Source organism: Schistocerca gregaria, chromosome 4 (genome assembly GCF_023897955.1).
Source record: "Schistocerca gregaria isolate iqSchGreg1 chromosome 4, iqSchGreg1.2, whole genome shotgun sequence".
NCBI lineage: Eukaryota > Metazoa > Arthropoda > Insecta > Orthoptera > Acrididae > Schistocerca > Schistocerca gregaria.
The window spans coordinates 359,239,579-359,257,262 of NC_064923.1; the positions used below are offsets into that span (position 1 = coordinate 359,239,579).

At 39.3% G+C, this 17,684-nt stretch overlaps 1 protein-coding gene across 3 annotated transcripts in view; it reads left to right on the forward strand.

The window, feature by feature from the left end:
- LOC126268195 (proton-coupled amino acid transporter-like protein CG1139) overlaps nt 1-9,580 on the forward strand; it is a 158,166-nt gene extending 148,586 nt beyond the window's left edge. For 2 of the 3 annotated variants that reach the window (XM_049973811.1, XM_049973812.1), the window contains exons 9-10: nt 7,568-7,743; nt 8,032-9,580. In XM_049973811.1, the coding sequence (XP_049829768.1) occupies nt 7,568-7,743; nt 8,032-8,279 (424 nt within the window). In that variant the 3' untranslated portion in view covers nt 8,280-9,580. Of the gene's footprint in view, nt 1-3,587; nt 3,782-7,567; nt 7,744-8,031 lie in introns of those variants that run through there. The other variant, XR_007549111.1, reaches the window with a different exon arrangement.
- Nucleotides 9,581-17,684: the final 8,104 nt, after the last annotated feature.

Here is a 17,684-nt window from a genome sequence, read left to right on the forward strand (position 1 = left end):
GCAAATGTGAACTGCTTGAAATGTGTGTACAGGTGATTGTAACTAAGTACAGCTACTCAGAGAGATTCCGTGTGCGCTTTAATTATCGTACAACAGCCTAACTTGGTAGATTTGCTAATGCCTTAATGCGGAACCAAGTTACTCCAGAAAGAAATTAGTTCCAATTACGGCCATCAGGTGCAAAGCTGCAAATCTGGTGCTAGAAAGACTCTCGTCACGTCTCCGGTGCTCATACTGAACAAATTCTACAAGCGGTGGTTAATAAAAAAAATTAACAATATGCCTTTCTCCCATCTTTGACGCTTTCTGCCCACGCCCCGTTTCTAATCCATTATACATGGAAACAATTCTGTACATCTTCCTTGCATTCACAGGGGCAAATTTGCACCTGTTGACCAAAAATGGCACTAATTGTTCCAGCGTAAATCTGTTCCACATTAACCGGGCATAATATCCACCACGTTTCGCCGCTAGACGATACTTACACCCCACATCAGACTTCTGTGAGTTGCTGCACTGTAGTTATAACCACCTGGTATGGTCAATGGGTGACTGACAGCACACTCCAAATTTATCAATTTATCTAGACAGCATTTAATCTTACAAATACACACATCAAAATAAGTTTTGCATCACCTCGGTTCAGAGAGTTTCGGAACCTGTACAGAAAATTGGAATAGAGGTCAACGTAAACATAATTTTCCGCCCTTTTTATTGCTCATGATAACTGCACATTGCATGTTGTGCCACCATAAAACCAGACTTTCAGAGGTGGTGATCCAGATTTCTCTACACACCGGTACCCCAAATACCCAATAGCACGTCCTATTGCATTGATGCATGCCTGTTTTCGTCGTGGCATACTATCTACAAGTTCATCTAGGCACTGTTGGTCCGGATTATCCCACTTCTCAACGGCGATTCGGTGTAGATCCCTCAGAGTAGTTGGTGGGTCACGTGCCTCATAGATAGACCTTTTTCATCTATCCTAGACATGTTCAATAGGGTTCATGTCTGGAGAACATGCTGGCCACTCTAGTCGTTATCCTGAAGGAAGTCATTCACAAGATGTGCACGATGGGGGCGCGAACTGTCGTCCATGAAGATGAATGCCTCCCCAATATGCTGCCGATATGGTTGCACTATCGGTCTGAGGATGGCATTCACGTATCGTACAGCCGTTAGGCGCCTTCCATGACCACCACCGGCGGACATCGGCTCCACACAATGCCACCTCAAAACAGCACGGAACCTCCACCTTGCTGCACTCGCTTGGCAGTGTGTCTAAGGCGTTCAGTCTGACCGGGTTGCCTCCAAATACGTCTCTGAAGATTGTCTGGTTGAAGGCATATGAATGTGATCCCAATCCCGAACGATCAGTTCAGCATGTTGTTGGGCCCATCTGTACCGCGCTGCATGGTGTCGTGGTTGCAAGGATGGATCTCGCCACGGATGTCGGGAGTGAAGTTGCGCATCATGCAGTCTACTGCGCACAGTTTGAGTCGTAACACGACGCCCTGTGGCTTCACGAAAAGCATTATTCCGCATTGTTGCGTTGCTGTCAGGGTTCCTCCGAACCATAATCCGTAGGTAGCGGCCATCCACTGCAGTAGTAGTCCTTGGGCGACCTGAACGAGGCATGTCATCATGTTTCTCTGTATGTCCTCCTTGTACGAACAACGTTGCTTTGGTTCACTCCGAGATGCCTGGACACTTCCCTTGTTGAGAACCTTTCCTGGCACAAGTATCAATGAGAACGCGATCGAACTGCGGTATTGACCTCTAGGCGTGGTTGAACTACGGACAACACGAACCGTGTACCTCCTTCCTAGTGGAATGACTGGAACTGATCGGCTGCCGGACCCCCTTCGTCTAATAGGAACTGCTCATGCTTGGTTGTTTACATCTTTGGGCGGGTTTAGTGACATCTCTGAACAGTCAAAGGGACTTTGTCTGTGATACAATTACATGGGGGAGTAATTATAATGCAATAGAAATAATTTTAGTAGCTGTGTGTCCGGTTACGAGTAGTATTAGTACGCAATCTGACTGCATAAAATGACAATAAAGAATGAAAGGAAATTTCCGTTAACACAATTGATTAATTAAGTCCCCTGCAACTATAAAAGCTTCGAAACAACAAAGCACAAGTGTAACTGTTCTGTGTGTGGAAATGTGATTCAACGAACACGTATCTGGCACGTTTCTTCCTCAATACTATAATTGCACATAGAAACCAGAATTACAAGTCTAATACACGAACTCGAGCCAGATGATTTGTTCACTCAACCTGTGACCAAGAGGCATTGTTATTAAAGAAATTTGAAATAAAAACATTTTTGTTACCTCCATATATATTGACGAAACATACACTGTGATCATTGCAACATCTGCCATATATACAATACACCAACCGAACAGCTGCACACGACATGCTCTCAACTAGTACTGCTCTCGACATCCTCTCAACAAGTACTCCCCACGACAACATCTGAACTACTAATGCCCTCGACATTCTCTGAACAACTACTGCGCCAGTGGAGGCGGCGGAATAATACTCTTTGGCGCAATCTCTGGCGCTGTGACTCAGTGTAGCCACCTTCACAATATCCATAGTAAACGTCTATATTCAGGAGTTCTGGGAACCAGGGTGATGCAAAATCTTTTTTTGATGTGTCTATATGACAGCGTAGTCACATGCATTAGACTGGGCACGTCGAAACTCGGATCCAATTTTTCAAGCAAACTTTGGACACTAAAGAGCTTTATCAGACCAATGTCGGAGGAGTCATTTAATTTGCCACTTTAGGATGGTCAGTGGAGGATTCACTATGACGTTGCTTTCTTTAATAGTTTGAAAATATACTATTTTCTAGTTATTAATTCGAAAACGTGGTATTTTTTGTTGAATCACACAGCCGAGAGAAACAACACTTGTACTTCGAAAAGTACGCCATATACATGTAATGCATAGTGAGATGTACAATCCTTCACATACGACGACTATTCTGTTCGTTCAAGATTATACGAACGTTCTGAATTTTGCATAAATTAGCATTATGTTCAAGAGGATCAAAACGGACCGAAATGAAACGTAATGGACCGGAACAGAACAATACGGGCGGGACAGCACTGAAAGGATCAGTGTGGAACGAAATGGTACGTCACGGAACTGAATGGATCGGAACAGAACGGAACCGTAGGAGTAGATCGAAATGGAATGGAACTGATATGAACAGAACAGATCGGAATGAAATGAAACAGAAAGGATCGGGAAGCAACAGCTGACCATCGCTATGTTTCTTTTTTTCCCGAACCATTTGAATTTAACGTGATAAGCTGCATGTGAGCAGTTCTGTATTGAGGTATAAACAGAGATATTTGCTTGTAATCGGTTCAGATATTGATTGAGCATTTTCGTTGTTGATATCCTTCTCAGTTCCAATGGACGAAATATTAGTCTTAAAAATTAGGAGTAAAAATCTCGACGAAATATCCGCAGAAAAAGCGGTTACTGCAAAAAAAGGCAAGATGAAGATGAGTCTCTACTGAAAAACGTATTTAATCTTATTTCTCAACTGCTTCAGGGACTGAGACTGCTATTCTGAAAGAATTCAGAAGAAGGTGAAGACGATCATAACAAACAAATCAATGTATTTAAGGAATCAAACGATGGAGATATTGGAAGAGGAGGAGAATAACAATGAGAAGAATATGATGAGGAATATGGTGATGGAGAAGAAGAAGAAGCCACAATAGAAAATTGAAGTAGAGGCAGGGGGTAAGTTGGCAGCATCATTTTTCCTATACGAACAGACAAAGCAAATTATATTGTGTGTGGCATCAGCTTTGAACTGACAACAAGAGTATGGATGGTTGGTGATTCACTGGTTGATGCTGAAGGAGATGATTTAATAATTCATAGTATAAGATAGTGGGTAGCGATAGGATTATGTAATCTGTTCTTTAAAATTAAACCTCCTAAAACGAGTAAGACAACACAAGATCTTCAAAATTGTGGTGAAATTTTCGGTGTTACTAATGTTCATAAGCAAAACTCTTCCTCAGGCAAGCAAATTCTAGCACAGGCTGTAAATATACCAACAGCGTTCGACATAACCAACCGTATGGTAAATAGAAGGAGAAGAAGATGAAGGCAGGCCATGGAAAAGATATTAAAACCAAAGAAATCAATGCATTTATGCATCACGTAATGGAAATTTGGAAGGATAAAGAAAAGGATTATGACGAGGAAGACGACGTTCAGAATTGGTCTCTGACAAATCGCCAGCAAATATCGATTTTGTCCACTGCAATGAATTGAATGAATCGTTTTAGTGATTAGTTTTTTACCAGCTTTGAAAGTAGTGGGCAATAATTCACGTGATAATTAAATAATTTCTATTGAAGGGGATCTTCGAGAAAATCGATTATTGTTTGAGGTTTACAATGGTTATGCAAAATTAAGTGAAAGACTCAATTGCAGAATCGAAAGTTGTGTAATATGCCGTCCATTGACAGTCGGCCAAAAAAATGTTTTTCGGAAGATGAGGAAACAGTTTACGTACTTTCTGGATGGGATTTCGCGCGAGGAATAGCATGCTTTTGATTTTGGGAAAAGATGGAGAGAGAATGTATTTGATTTCAAAGGAGAACTGAAGATACGAAGTCTGTTCTAAAAATCCCGGAATATTTGTAATTTCACGCCAATGGTGTGTAGGAGCGAAATGCGGGTGGCGCCGCTGCACACGGCTATGTTTATCGTGTAACTACTGGAAGTTTCTTTATTGTTTGTCTGTTAGTTATTGATCAGTACTGTATTGAGTAGAACGTTCCGTAGCACAGTTTGCGAATTTTCCTGAGGACACAGTAAGAGGAGCGCCAAGTCAGCATTAAATTTTGCCTGAGACTCAAGAAAATCTTGAACAGAGACACACCAAATGATGCAGGAAGCCTACGGTGAGGACTGCGTAAGCCGTACTCAGTGGTGCGGTCAACGCGGCTTAAAAATAGCCGGACGGAAATTAAAGATGACCGTTGTTGAGGAAAACTTTCGACGTCTGTTGACGACGCATGTGTCAGGAACGTCAACGAATCTGCGCGTGCCAATCGAAGACTGTACGAGAGATTGCAGAAGAATGTAAATTTCAGTTGGATCATGTCATGAGATCCTGACACATCATCTTGGAATGCGTCGTGTTGGCGCCAAGTTCGTCCCACGGCTCATGAGTCTGGACCAGGAAGACCTCACTCTATGAAGAGCTTTTGAGTCGGAGCTTTTGAATCGCGCAAATGAGAACGACATGTTCCTTAAGATAATCATAACTAGGGATGAGACGTGGGTCTACGGTTATGATGTTGAGACCAAGGCTGAATCTTCACAGTAGGTTGGGAAAGGTTCTGCAAGACCAAAAACTCTCGTCAGGTCAGGTCACATGTCAAAGCCATGACGATAGTTTTCTTTGACTTTGAAGGATTAGTTCATCATGAATTCGTGCCACAGGGACAGACTGTTAATCTATGGTACTATCGGGACGTGTAGCGACGCCTACGAGAAAATGTGGGAAGAATTATGCTTGTAACGTGCCGAGACAATTCATGGCTCTTGCATCACGATAGCGCATCCTTTTGGTGCTTCACTATTGCTCAGAAAACGAAACCACTGTGCTGCCCCGTTGGAAGGACAAAGATTTGCAACGATAGACGAGATGAAAGAAAATTCGCAGACGGCGCTTCGCGCGATCCAGAAGGAGGCGTACCTAGACTGCTACCGGAAGTAGAAACGGCGTTGGGAGCTTTGTATCAGTTATGGAGAGGAGTATTTCGAAGGATACCATGCACAATAAGTAAAAGATTAGCGTAGAAAAATTTTGTGGACGAAGTGTTGGGTTGGCAGAAGAGCCAACACCGTGTTACTAGAGGAGGCCGAAACGCACGCGTTTTAGATCACGCAGGCTAGCGTGAGGAGGGAAGAACTATACTGACGTGAGGTCTGGAACATGACAAGCAATTAGAAATCAGAAAGCGGACGTAATTAGTTTGATACTTAACTTTAATCCATTAATGATGAGCGTCGCTCTTGACGGTGCATGATTCACAATATTATTTGTTCACGATACATAGTAACTGAATATGGCGCCTTGCTAGGTCGTAGCAAATGACGTAGCTGAAGGCTATGCTAAACTGTCGTCTCTGCAAATGAGAGCGTCTGTAAACAGTGAACTATCGCTAGCAAAGTCGGCTGTACAACTGGCCGAGTGCTAGGTAGTTTCTCTAGACTAAACGTGCCGTGTGGCGGCGCTCGGTCTGCAATCACTGATAATGGAGACACGCGGATCCGACGTATACGAACGGACCGCGGCCGATTTGAAGGCTACCACCTAGCAAGTGTGGTGTCTGGCGGTGACACCACACGAAGTTCTGGAATTTTTTAAAGGACCTCGTACAGGCAGGATGATAGTACAATTGTTACAAGCTGGTCGTCAAAGAGGGTACAGCAGATGCGCACATGTTTATGTTATATACCGTTTGCCCATAAACACAGTCTATGTTAGTTCCGGGCAGAGGCAGCGGTCAAAACTTGTTTAGCTTATAGAGATGTCTCACACATTTTATTTCGTTGTAACAACCTACTGTGTGCAATAGATGAAATTTTAAAAATGATGTTGAAGGATCATATGCTTCCATCGTGTGTGATGAATTAAGATAATAACGGTTTCTGATTCAGTAAAAAGTTAGCTGTGGTTGTAGAGTATTTGCGAAAATCCAAAAATATTAACTTACAATAAAATTTACACCTGGAGTATTTTTGTTTCGGTTTTTCCGTCCCAACCGTCTTTGTAACATATTATACAGTTTATCCTTCATTCACGTAAAAATTACAAAAAGAGAGAGAGGGATTATATTTCATGTAAACAAGGTTTTTACGTATTTTTGATGTTAGAAATGCTGTGAGCTATACCATAATGTACCTGATGATACATTACACTCATTAGGCAGAACGTTAGATGCTCAGGTATTTTAGTGAATAATGCATATGTGGAAATACAGTAATTATTGATGTGTAGGTGTGTGTGTGTGTGTGTGTGTGTGTGTGTGTGTGTGTGTGTGGGAGTGAGAGAGAGAGAGAGAGAGAGAGAGAGAGAGAGAGAGAGAGAGAGATGAATAGCGCCAATTTACGCAATTCAGATGAAGCTTATGTAACTTTTTCATTTGGAATACTTTTGAACATGGTGCAAAAGAATCGGGTACTTTTGAATATCGAGGACTATACATACTGACTAGCTGTTAAGTTTTAGTTGAAACATACCGCACTGTAATTGGCTGTTTCATTTTTAAAGATGAAATTAATTTTCCATTTCCCGCAAGTGCCATGTTGGGTTTTTTAATTTCAAACCCACCTTTATTATGGTGATGTCTGTTCAAAAACATTGATGACATCATACATGCATGTGAGGGACATCTGATAATCTTCAGTAGATGCTTGAAGATGATGTAATGTAAGTTTAAGAATACATTCAATTGTATTCCAACTAAAAGTGTGGTGACATTTTTCCTTTTGTTACAGACTTGCACAATCTGCTAAATTAATGTTGGCTATTGCAATTTTTGTAAGCCACAGTCTCCAGAACTATGTGAATATTGAGATTGTATGGAATGGTTATTTATTGGAAAAGTTAGAGAAACATCCATATAAGATGTTGTTTGAATACCTCGTTCGTATCTTTCTTGTCACTATTTCATGTAAGTATTACAAATTTCATACACAATAAAATTATAGTAGTAGATTAAGACATAATGTATCAGAAATGTAACGAAAGGTGTACTAATGACTATGAACTTGCAAATTCAAATTCAGCGTAGGATGTCGACAGATTTCACAAAGATGAAAGAAATATGTCTTTTTAACACCTAAGAATTGTATGTCAAAGTCATCATCTTTTTAATTTGCCTTCACTTAAGTATCTGTAACTATGTTTTTACCATGATCATATTACGGAAGTCACATTATTTCCTTTTTTATGTTCACAGTCGTTCTGGCAGTAGCAGTTCCAAATTTGGAGCTGTTTATATCTCTGTTTGGTGCACTCTGCCTGTCAGCTATTGGGATTGCTTTCCCAGCCATAATTTATTGCCTCTGCGTCTGGAACAACGAAACCACTCGGTTCAAATTTGTGCTGTTGATTTTGCGAACTGGTTTTATAGTCTTGTTTGCTGTGGTGGGATTTGCTGTAGGAACTTATACCTCACTTTCAAACATTGTCATTGAATTCAGTTGATGTCATGATTGAAAGCCAAACGTTTTAAGAGGACTAGTCACTGACGCTTCTCCTAAAGCAACCAGTGTTGAAAAAGTGCTCAGTTACAGACATCATATGTCTCATTCTCCTAACTGAGTAGTGGAAGTGTGAATTATGCAGTTCACACATGCAGTTGGCTCTCAAATCGGGCAACATACAAAAGCTGGACGTAGAAAGCTGTTGCAGTGAACATAAACCATCTGAAAGTCCTTCTGCAAATGTCTTTGAAATGTTATAAAGCTTAATTCAACAAAATGTATAGTATCATACAGTTCTGAACTTGTTTGAAATATCTTAGCACAACTACATCATTTGGAGAGCTTAATTATATATGATCCACCTTAAGAATGTACGATATGATAAATGAACACAATACTAACTGAGAAGTTCAACGCAAAGTATCGTTGGTCACCAGAACATTAAAATATTTATTGTTTTCTTGTTTGCGTATTTTCTGTACGATTTGTTGCAAGCAAATATTTTCATTCCACCTGATCCTATACTGAAGTCTTTGCATAAATGAATAATGTTATTTGTACATATGATACAAGAGATTGTTATCCATTACCCTCCAAACTCTCAAGAAGACAAACAATACATGCCTTTGTTCCAATTAATACTGTGAGAGCAATATGTTAATTATCCTTTAGACAATATGATCTACCATTAGTACTTAGGTGTAAATGCATATTATCTCAACATCTGAAATATACTTGTATTATCAATTGCTCATAAAATATGCAAATAGTGATTGTGTTTAATTCAACACTGTAAATCGCTGGATGTAGAAAGAGATTTATATTAAGTGCATGTAAATAGAAATTTAAAATCTATCCTGTCATTTCAGTGCAACTAACATTAGTTGTCAAGAATGTAATCATCGGAATTACGCAATTCAAGAAACATTTTCAGATTAAAAATTAATGAGAAATTGCCTTCAGTTATTAAAGATGATTGCCAATACAGAAAATCATAAAACTTTGACTGTTAATAGAATATTTTCAAAATAAATTTGATAATATTATTGTTTCTATAATGCATGTGTTATATTTTAAACAAACTAGTGTAAGTATTTATTTGTATAGTCTCCTTCAAACTGCCATCTTGACATATGAATATAAGTAGTTATTATGAAAGTCATGTTGTAGAGTTTGTTGATAGTATTAAATTCAGTCTTGCACATATTACCTTGTATGTATGAATTTGCAGCAACTGTGAGTGTCTATATGTTGTCTTATTGCTGTATGAGTATTGTTAATGATAATAAATTATTAAAATACGTTTTGAATAATAATACATCATTAATATGCATTTATATTAATGTTGCTACAAACCCAATGTATTATTGTTATTATGTGTGAAAATATGTACAAAAATACAAAAGAAGTGACAGCTCAGAAGTCTGAAGGTACCAAGCAGAAAGAAATGTAAATGATAACTCTGGCATTGTGGAAGAAGATGGTACACTGAAAGATGAGATGATTGTGTGTTTTAGAATGCAGCTTCACATATAGAGCACCATACATTCACTAAGAGTTTGTTGAGATATTATTTGGTATTTGTGTATGTGTTAAATAATAGCTGGCTGTCAATAATTTTAATTCCTTTAAGGCCTCACTAAATTAATCTTCTGTAAAGTTACATTGATATTTTTCTGCACTCTGGACTAATCTGCTTCATGATTCTATGCAAAAAGTTGTTATTAATATATTAATCCAGATCAGCACCACATGACTTTCTCAGACAAATGTGATAAAGCATTTTCTTTGAATCTACAACATTCTGCAAGAATTTTACTTACTTTTGTGAAAATAGGTGAAAGGAGGCCATGTACTAAATATTGATGATTATATTTATATTGAATTTTTCTGATACTGAAGTAAGTGCTCGATCTTGTATTCAGTAACTGCTGGACGACCAGAATAACCAAAGAGATGCTAGCACCTACACAAAATTGATAAACAGGCCCAAATATTAAGTTCGGCATACTGAGAAATGAAATTACCTAAAATCTGAAAGGAGCGCTAATTCAACCTGTTCACATAGAATAACAGTATCAGGTTCCATAGGAACAAGTAAGGCTAAGGTGAATATTTAGAGAACATGTTAAAATATAATTCACAAAAAAATATCAGAAAATTTTTAGAGTGTATAAACTATTTCCAAGTATTATATACCGTATTACTGTCAACACACTACTGTAAGAAACGCCTGTACAGAATAGTGTGTCACAATTAATTTCATCTTGCATTTGAAATATAAAAGCACTCTCGTCTCATTCTACGCATTGGCTACATGCATCAGCAAGCAGTCTTCATACACTTGTCTTTTGTTTGATACTGACGCTTTCGAGTTGCAGCCCTCGATGAGATGGTCTATTCATATGATCATGATCCATGATAACATTCAAATGAGGTAAAATTGTGTCTGTTACAGATAGCTGTTTGACTTCACTTGGCATTCAGAATGGTGTGTCGTTATTCTCATCTTCAGTTGCTTCAGGATACACGGTGATCAGAATCTGTCTCTCTGCTAAGCATCTGTAAATTCAAGTGACTTAAAGAAAGCTGCACCTACTCCCGACGACAATTATAAACCATTTGTAATTATCTTTTTTTAACTCTTTTATAAGATGTTCGAGAGGAAAGTTACATACTCTGACTCGATGTTCATTCTCAGCCAACTTGGGTAACCTGTACATATAATCTGCTATTGTCCGCCCCCGGTAGCTGAATGATCAGCGCGACAGACTGTCAATTCAAAAGGCCCGGGTTCGATTCCCGACTGGGTCGGAGAATTTCTCCGCTCAGGGACTGGGTGTTGTGTTGTCCTAATCATCATCATTTCATCCTCATCGACGCGCAAGTCGCCGAAGTGGCGTCAAATTGAAAGACTTGCACCAGGCGAACGGTCTACCCGACGGGAGGCCCTCGTCACACGACTTTTCATTTGTCTGCTATTGTATTACATTTGGTTTCTTTTGCAGTAATATTTTTGAACATATATTGTATTCGAGTATTATAAATTACCTCAGAGAAAACGACATAATGACCAATTGTCAGCACGGATTCCGAAAATAGCGTTCTTGTGAAACACAACTATCTCACGAAATAATGGGCGCTATCGAAAGAAGATGTCAAATTAATATCATATTTTTAGATTTACAGAAGGCCTTTGAAACTGCTCCTCACAAGCGACTTCTAGCGTTCGTATGGAGTATCGCCTCAGTTGTGAGACTAGATTAGTGATTTCCTATTAGAAAGGCACAGTTCGTAGTAACTGCCGAAAAGTCACCGAGTAAAACAGAAGTTATATAGCGCGTTCCCCAAGGACGTGCTGTAGGCCCTCTGCTGTTCCTGATCCATATAAACGACATAGGAGACCATCTCAGCAGTCCTCTTAGACCTGTTTGCAGATGATGATGTCATGTACGTCTTACAAAGTCACCAAATGATTAAAACCAATTGCAAAATGATTTAGACAAGATACTTGTATGTTGCGAAAACTGGCAATTAACTCCAAATAATGAAAAGTATGAAGGCATCAACATCAGTACTAAAGAAAGTCCGCTAAATTTCAGTCACAAGATAAATCACACAAATCTAAAGTCTGTAAAGTCAACTAAATACTTAGGAATTACAGTTATGAGTAACTTAAATTGGAACGATCACTTAGATAATGTTGTGGAAAAAGCGAACCAAAGACTGATTTATGGCAGAACACTTAGAAAATGTAACAGGTCTACTAATGAGACTGCTTACACAACGCTTGTCCGCCGTCTGTTGGAGTACTGCTGTGCGTTGTGGAATGCCGGGCGCGGTGGCCGTGCGGTTCCAGGCGCTGCAGTCCGGAACCGTGGGATTGCTACGGTCGCAGGTTCGAATCCAGCCTCGGGCATGGATGTTTGTGATGTACTTAGTTTAGTTAGGTTTAAGTAGTTCTAAGTTCTAGGGGACTGATGACCTAAGATGTTAAGTCCCATAGTGCTCAGAGCCATTTGAACTTGGCGTTCTGGAATCCACATCATATGGGACTAATGGAGAACATTGAAAATGTTCAAAGGTGAGCAGCTGATTTCCTATTATCGCGAAACAGGGGAGAGAGTGCCACGGATATGATAAGCGGATTGGCATGAAAATCGTTAAAATAAAGGCGTTTTTCGTTGCGTCAGGATCCTCTCGTGAAATATCAGTCACCAACTTTCTAGTCTGATTTGGAAAATATTTTATTGAGGCCCACCAACATAGGGAGAAATGATCGTTATAAAAAACAAGAAAAATCTGAGTTCACAGGAAAGGTTTAAGAGCTCGTTTTGCCTGTGCACCGTTCGAGAGTGGAACGGTAGGGGAATAGGTTCCAGCTGGTTCGATGAAACCTCTGCTAGGCACTTAATTGTAACTGCAGAATTATCATGCAGATGTAGATGTAGACGTGCACTGCGACTCTGCAAATTCGTTATTTTACACCCTTTTCCTTGATATACCTATTCTAGAGCGTATATTTAGCCTCAATGTTGAACCTTTAAGCTTAGTTTCATGAGAAACGTATTCCATACACTCACGTTGCGTTTTTCAAAGGGATTACATTGCAAGTGTATGCCCCTTTTGCATTTATAAGACATTTTCAGCAATCCAGGTATGTTGACGCTGATGGATGCAGTTCCTCGAGACATCCTGCGGCTGAGGTGGCGTGATCGCAAATCATCGCATTCATTTCTCAGTGTCTGTGTTTTCAGTTTACTACGCAATATCGATAACATGCGACAATAACGTTTGTCGATGCACAAATCGACTATAAATTGTGATTTCGCATACACGTGGTCCATTGATAGAGAACGGGCCAAATATCTCACGAAATAAGCATCAAAAAAACAAACCACGAAGAACGAAACTCGTCTAGCTTGAAGGGGGAAACCAGATGGCGCTATGGTTAGCACGATAGATGGCGCTGCCATAGGTCAAACGGATATCAACTGCGTTTTTTTTTTTTGTAAATAGGAACTTCCATTTTTTATTTCATGGTTCAAATGGCTCTGAGCACTATGGGACTTAGCATCTGTGGTCATCAGTCCCCTAGAACTTAGATCTACTTAAACCTAAATAACCTAAGGACGTCACACACATCAATGCCCGAGGCAGGATTCGAACCTGCGACCGTAGCAGTCGCGCGGTTTTTTATTACATATTCGTGTAGTACGTAAATAAATATGAATGTTTTAGTTGGACCACTTTTTTCGCTGTGTGATTGATGGCGCTGCAATAGTCACAAACGTAAAAGCACGTGGTATCACGTAACATTCCGCCAGTGCGGACGGTATTTGCTTCCGGATACATTGCCTGTGTTAAAATGGCCCGTTTACCCATTGCGGAAAAGGTCGATTAATTGATTGTTGTTGTATGACTATTGTTATCAAAATGCCCAAGGGAAGTGTGCTATGTATGCTGCTCGGTATCCTAGACGGCATCACCCAAGAGTCCGGACCGTTCGCCGGATAGTTACGTTATTTAAGGAAACAGGAAGTGTTCAGCCACATGTGAAACGTCAACCACGGCCTGCAACAAAAGATGATGTCAAAGTAGGTGTTTTAGCTGCTGTCGCGGCTAATCCGCACATCAGTAGCAGACAAACTGCGCGAGAATCGGGAATCTCAAAAAAGTCAGTGTTGAGAATGCTGCATCAACATCGATTGCACCGGTGTAACCTACTTCCTTTGTTGTCGGATTGCATTTCCTTAGGATTCTTCCAATGAATCTCAGTCTGGCATCTGCTTTACCGACGATCAACTTAATATGATCATTCCATTTTAAATCACTCCTAATGCGTACTCCCAGATAATTTATGGAATTAACTGCTTCCAGTTGCTGACCTGCTATTTTGTAGCTAAATGATAAGGGACCTATCTTTCTATGTATTCGCATCACATTACACTTGTCTACATTGAGATTCAATTGCCATTCCGTGCACCATGCGTCAATTCGCTGCAGATCCTCCTGCATTTCAGTACAATTTTCCATTGTTGCAACCTCTCGATACACCACAGCATCATCTGCAAAAAGCCTCAGTGAACTTCCGATGTCATCCACCAGGTCATTTATGTATATTGTGAATAGCAACGGTCCTATGACACTCCCCTGCGGCACACCTGAAATCACTCTTACTTCGGAAGACTTCTCTCCATTTAGAATGACATGCTGCATTCTGCTATCTAGGAACTCCTCAATCCATTCACACAATTGATCTGATAGTCCGTATGCTCTTACTTTGTTCATTAAACGACTGTGGGGAACTGTGTCAAACGCCTTGCGGAAGTCAAGAAACACGGCATCTACCTGTGAACCCGTGTCTAAGGCCCTCTGAGTCTCGTGGACGAATAGCGCGAGCTGGGTTTCACACGACCGTCTTTTTCGAAACCCATGCTGATTCCTACAGAGTAGATTTCTAGTCTCCAGAAAAGACATTATACTCGATCATAATACGTGTTCCAAAATTCTACAACTGATCGACGTTAGAGATATAGTCTATAGTTCTGCACATCTGTTCGACGTCCCTTCTTGAAAACTGGGATGACCTGTGCCCTTTTCCAATCCTTTGGAGCGCTTCGCTCTTCTAGAGACCTACGGTACACCGCTGCAAGAAGGGGGGCAAGTTCCTTCGCGGACTCTGTGTAAAATCGAACTGGTATCCCATCAGGACCAGCGGCCTTTCCTCTTTTGAGCGATTTTAATTGTTTCTCTATGCGGAATACATTCAAAATTGCCAATAACGTGTATTAAATATTCCAGTTTTTGTTTCGACCTGCTACTTTCACTCTCTTTCGGTACTCTATGAAGTTTAATTGGATACCTTACCTGATATTCCACTAGCGTGTCTCTTACTTCTTTTAAAAATTTTCACAGACTCATTTCCTCACTTGTTCTCTCTGGCATCCCTTCGTTTTGTATTATATCTCTCCATTTAATTTGTAACAGTCTTATCTGTATCAGTTCAATCAATTTGAACGTTTTTGTCTCCTCCTCTGAACTCTATGCTCCCTACATACGGTTTCAGAAACTTCTGTGTCAGTTCTATGTTCATACTCGATAACAATCCTACCATTTTTGCTAACTATAGTTCCTTTCCGTATTCGCTAAACTGCGGAACTATTTGTAGTAGGCATTTGGTTGGGAAGTCTTTAGATAGGTTTTCCAGGAAGGGATTTGTCCTAAATATCTCGCTATTATCAGATAACAGAAAAAATCTAAATGATACGAATACCCCTAATGAGGTTTTTAATGCCGTCCTGATCTATTTTGGCGGCTTTTCAGCTTTAATGTGTGGTGAAACACTATAAAGTCACAACCTAAGTTGTCAAAGACACGTAGCCTCTGATTCTTGCCTTTCACTCTGTTCTAAACCAAAGGTGCGTCAGTCGCATGTAACAGTGTAGCAGATGTGATCTTCGTCGGAAGATCATAAGCGAAGATGATCGTTATAATCTTGTTTGCTAATCGCTGGAAGGAACTTAGTTTGAACTCAAGGCCAAGGTGATAACAATCATTTGCTCCGACTGTAGTGTCGGATGAATAACTGCATAGATTAGCAATGCAGACTCGTATTAATCAATTTGTGCTGCAGTGCCATTTCCGTGACGTTTAATATCAGCCTCAGTTTGTTAGTCTGCTTTATGACCAAATCACTGAAATCAGCAGCACTTCATACGTCGCCCACGCATTGTTCACGATAGTGTTGCGTTTATTAATACAGTGGAGCTTAGATTGTTAACGAAACAATGGTTGCTCTGTACTGCTGATACTGCTTACACAGACTACGTCAGCAGTTTCTTGCTGCTGTTTGTATTCAAATGAAGAGTCCTCAACAAAAGTTGATTGCCACAAAATTATAATACATTAATATTAAACTTAAAGAATATTGCAGTGGTAGAAAAGTGAACATATTTATTTTATAATGAGCGCGTTTCATCTTATTTAGCTCTCTGTTTCGTCATTTTCCTATCAGTTGCCATATTCGATGATTGCTGAATGTGAATCTTTCAGACTACTGTTTCTTACTTATCACCTGATATTTGGAGCGCCGTTTTTACCAGTGTTTACTGAAATTTCTCGACTGCCATTATCTTTTATTATCGATTTCTGTGACCAACAGAAACGTGTGCAGTGAAATGAAACTTAATTTGAAGAACTGGTGTCTATACAATTATAAATTTACGACATGAGAATACAATTACAAAGGTACAAAATCCATCATTAAAGAACATAACAATACAATAACATTTGTAGTAATAGAGGCTTTGCAAAAGAACCGAAATAACATATACATCAGTGTTACGGGAAGTATGACATACGTAAATACATAAAAAATCAGAATAACTTTCGAAATATTAAATTTACACATGAGCATTAAAACAAAACAGAATAATTAATGTCTAAACATTTTTAAAAAGTAAATAACATATTATTAGAAACTTCTACAACATAACACTTATCAGATAAACTCATAAAGACAGGAAGAACACAAATACACAAGGGTACACAAACACATAGCGGAATAACACAAAAGGAAAGGACAGGGTTTGTTTTACTGCAGTATTTTGCAAACAAAACTTTGTTTGCTTCTTGGAGATCTCCCTTCGTTCATCATTATTCCAAAAATGTCCTATCTATACCTACTTTCTGTATTATATTCATATCCTCTTTCAAAATAATTATTCTTCACTGTACAGTACCTTTTTTTTACAAACTTTTTTCGTATAACTTCTCAATGCATTTCTTTCAATTCATTGCAACTCATTCTCTTATATAGCCTACCCTTTCTTAAGCTAACTTAAATCTATCAGATGCATAAACTAAGGGACGAGGCAATGCAGCAGCACAAAACAATTAACACAAACAGCACTGACAATAAAATGCAAATTGGCAAAGCAAATGCAACATTGCAACTAATATGAGCCAATGTGTAGCAACAAGAAAAACAAATAATACAAGGTAAAATTCAGTAGAACTATGCCTGGAAAACAGCAGCAGCAAATGCAATAACTTATATCTAAACATGACAAACCCACAAGCAGAAACAACAATACATTAAAGACAACAATGCAAATAAGGAAAATGTCAATTCACATCTTAATGTCTTTGTCATTAAAGTGGTGCACCACAACAACTTACCCTACAAAAAAAATTGCCAAGTACTTGAAAAGAAAATTATGTATGCAGTTTCTGTTATTAGTCCCTTCTTATTGATCTTTCCCTTCCAAGTGCTCCTATTTTGAAGAATGTGGATCATAAAATTTTTATTTAATGGATCTGTTGACAGAAAGTGTTCACATTAGCAAATGCATTTAATTTTATTTTATACAACCAATGCTGAAACACAGCTGGAAACCAGATA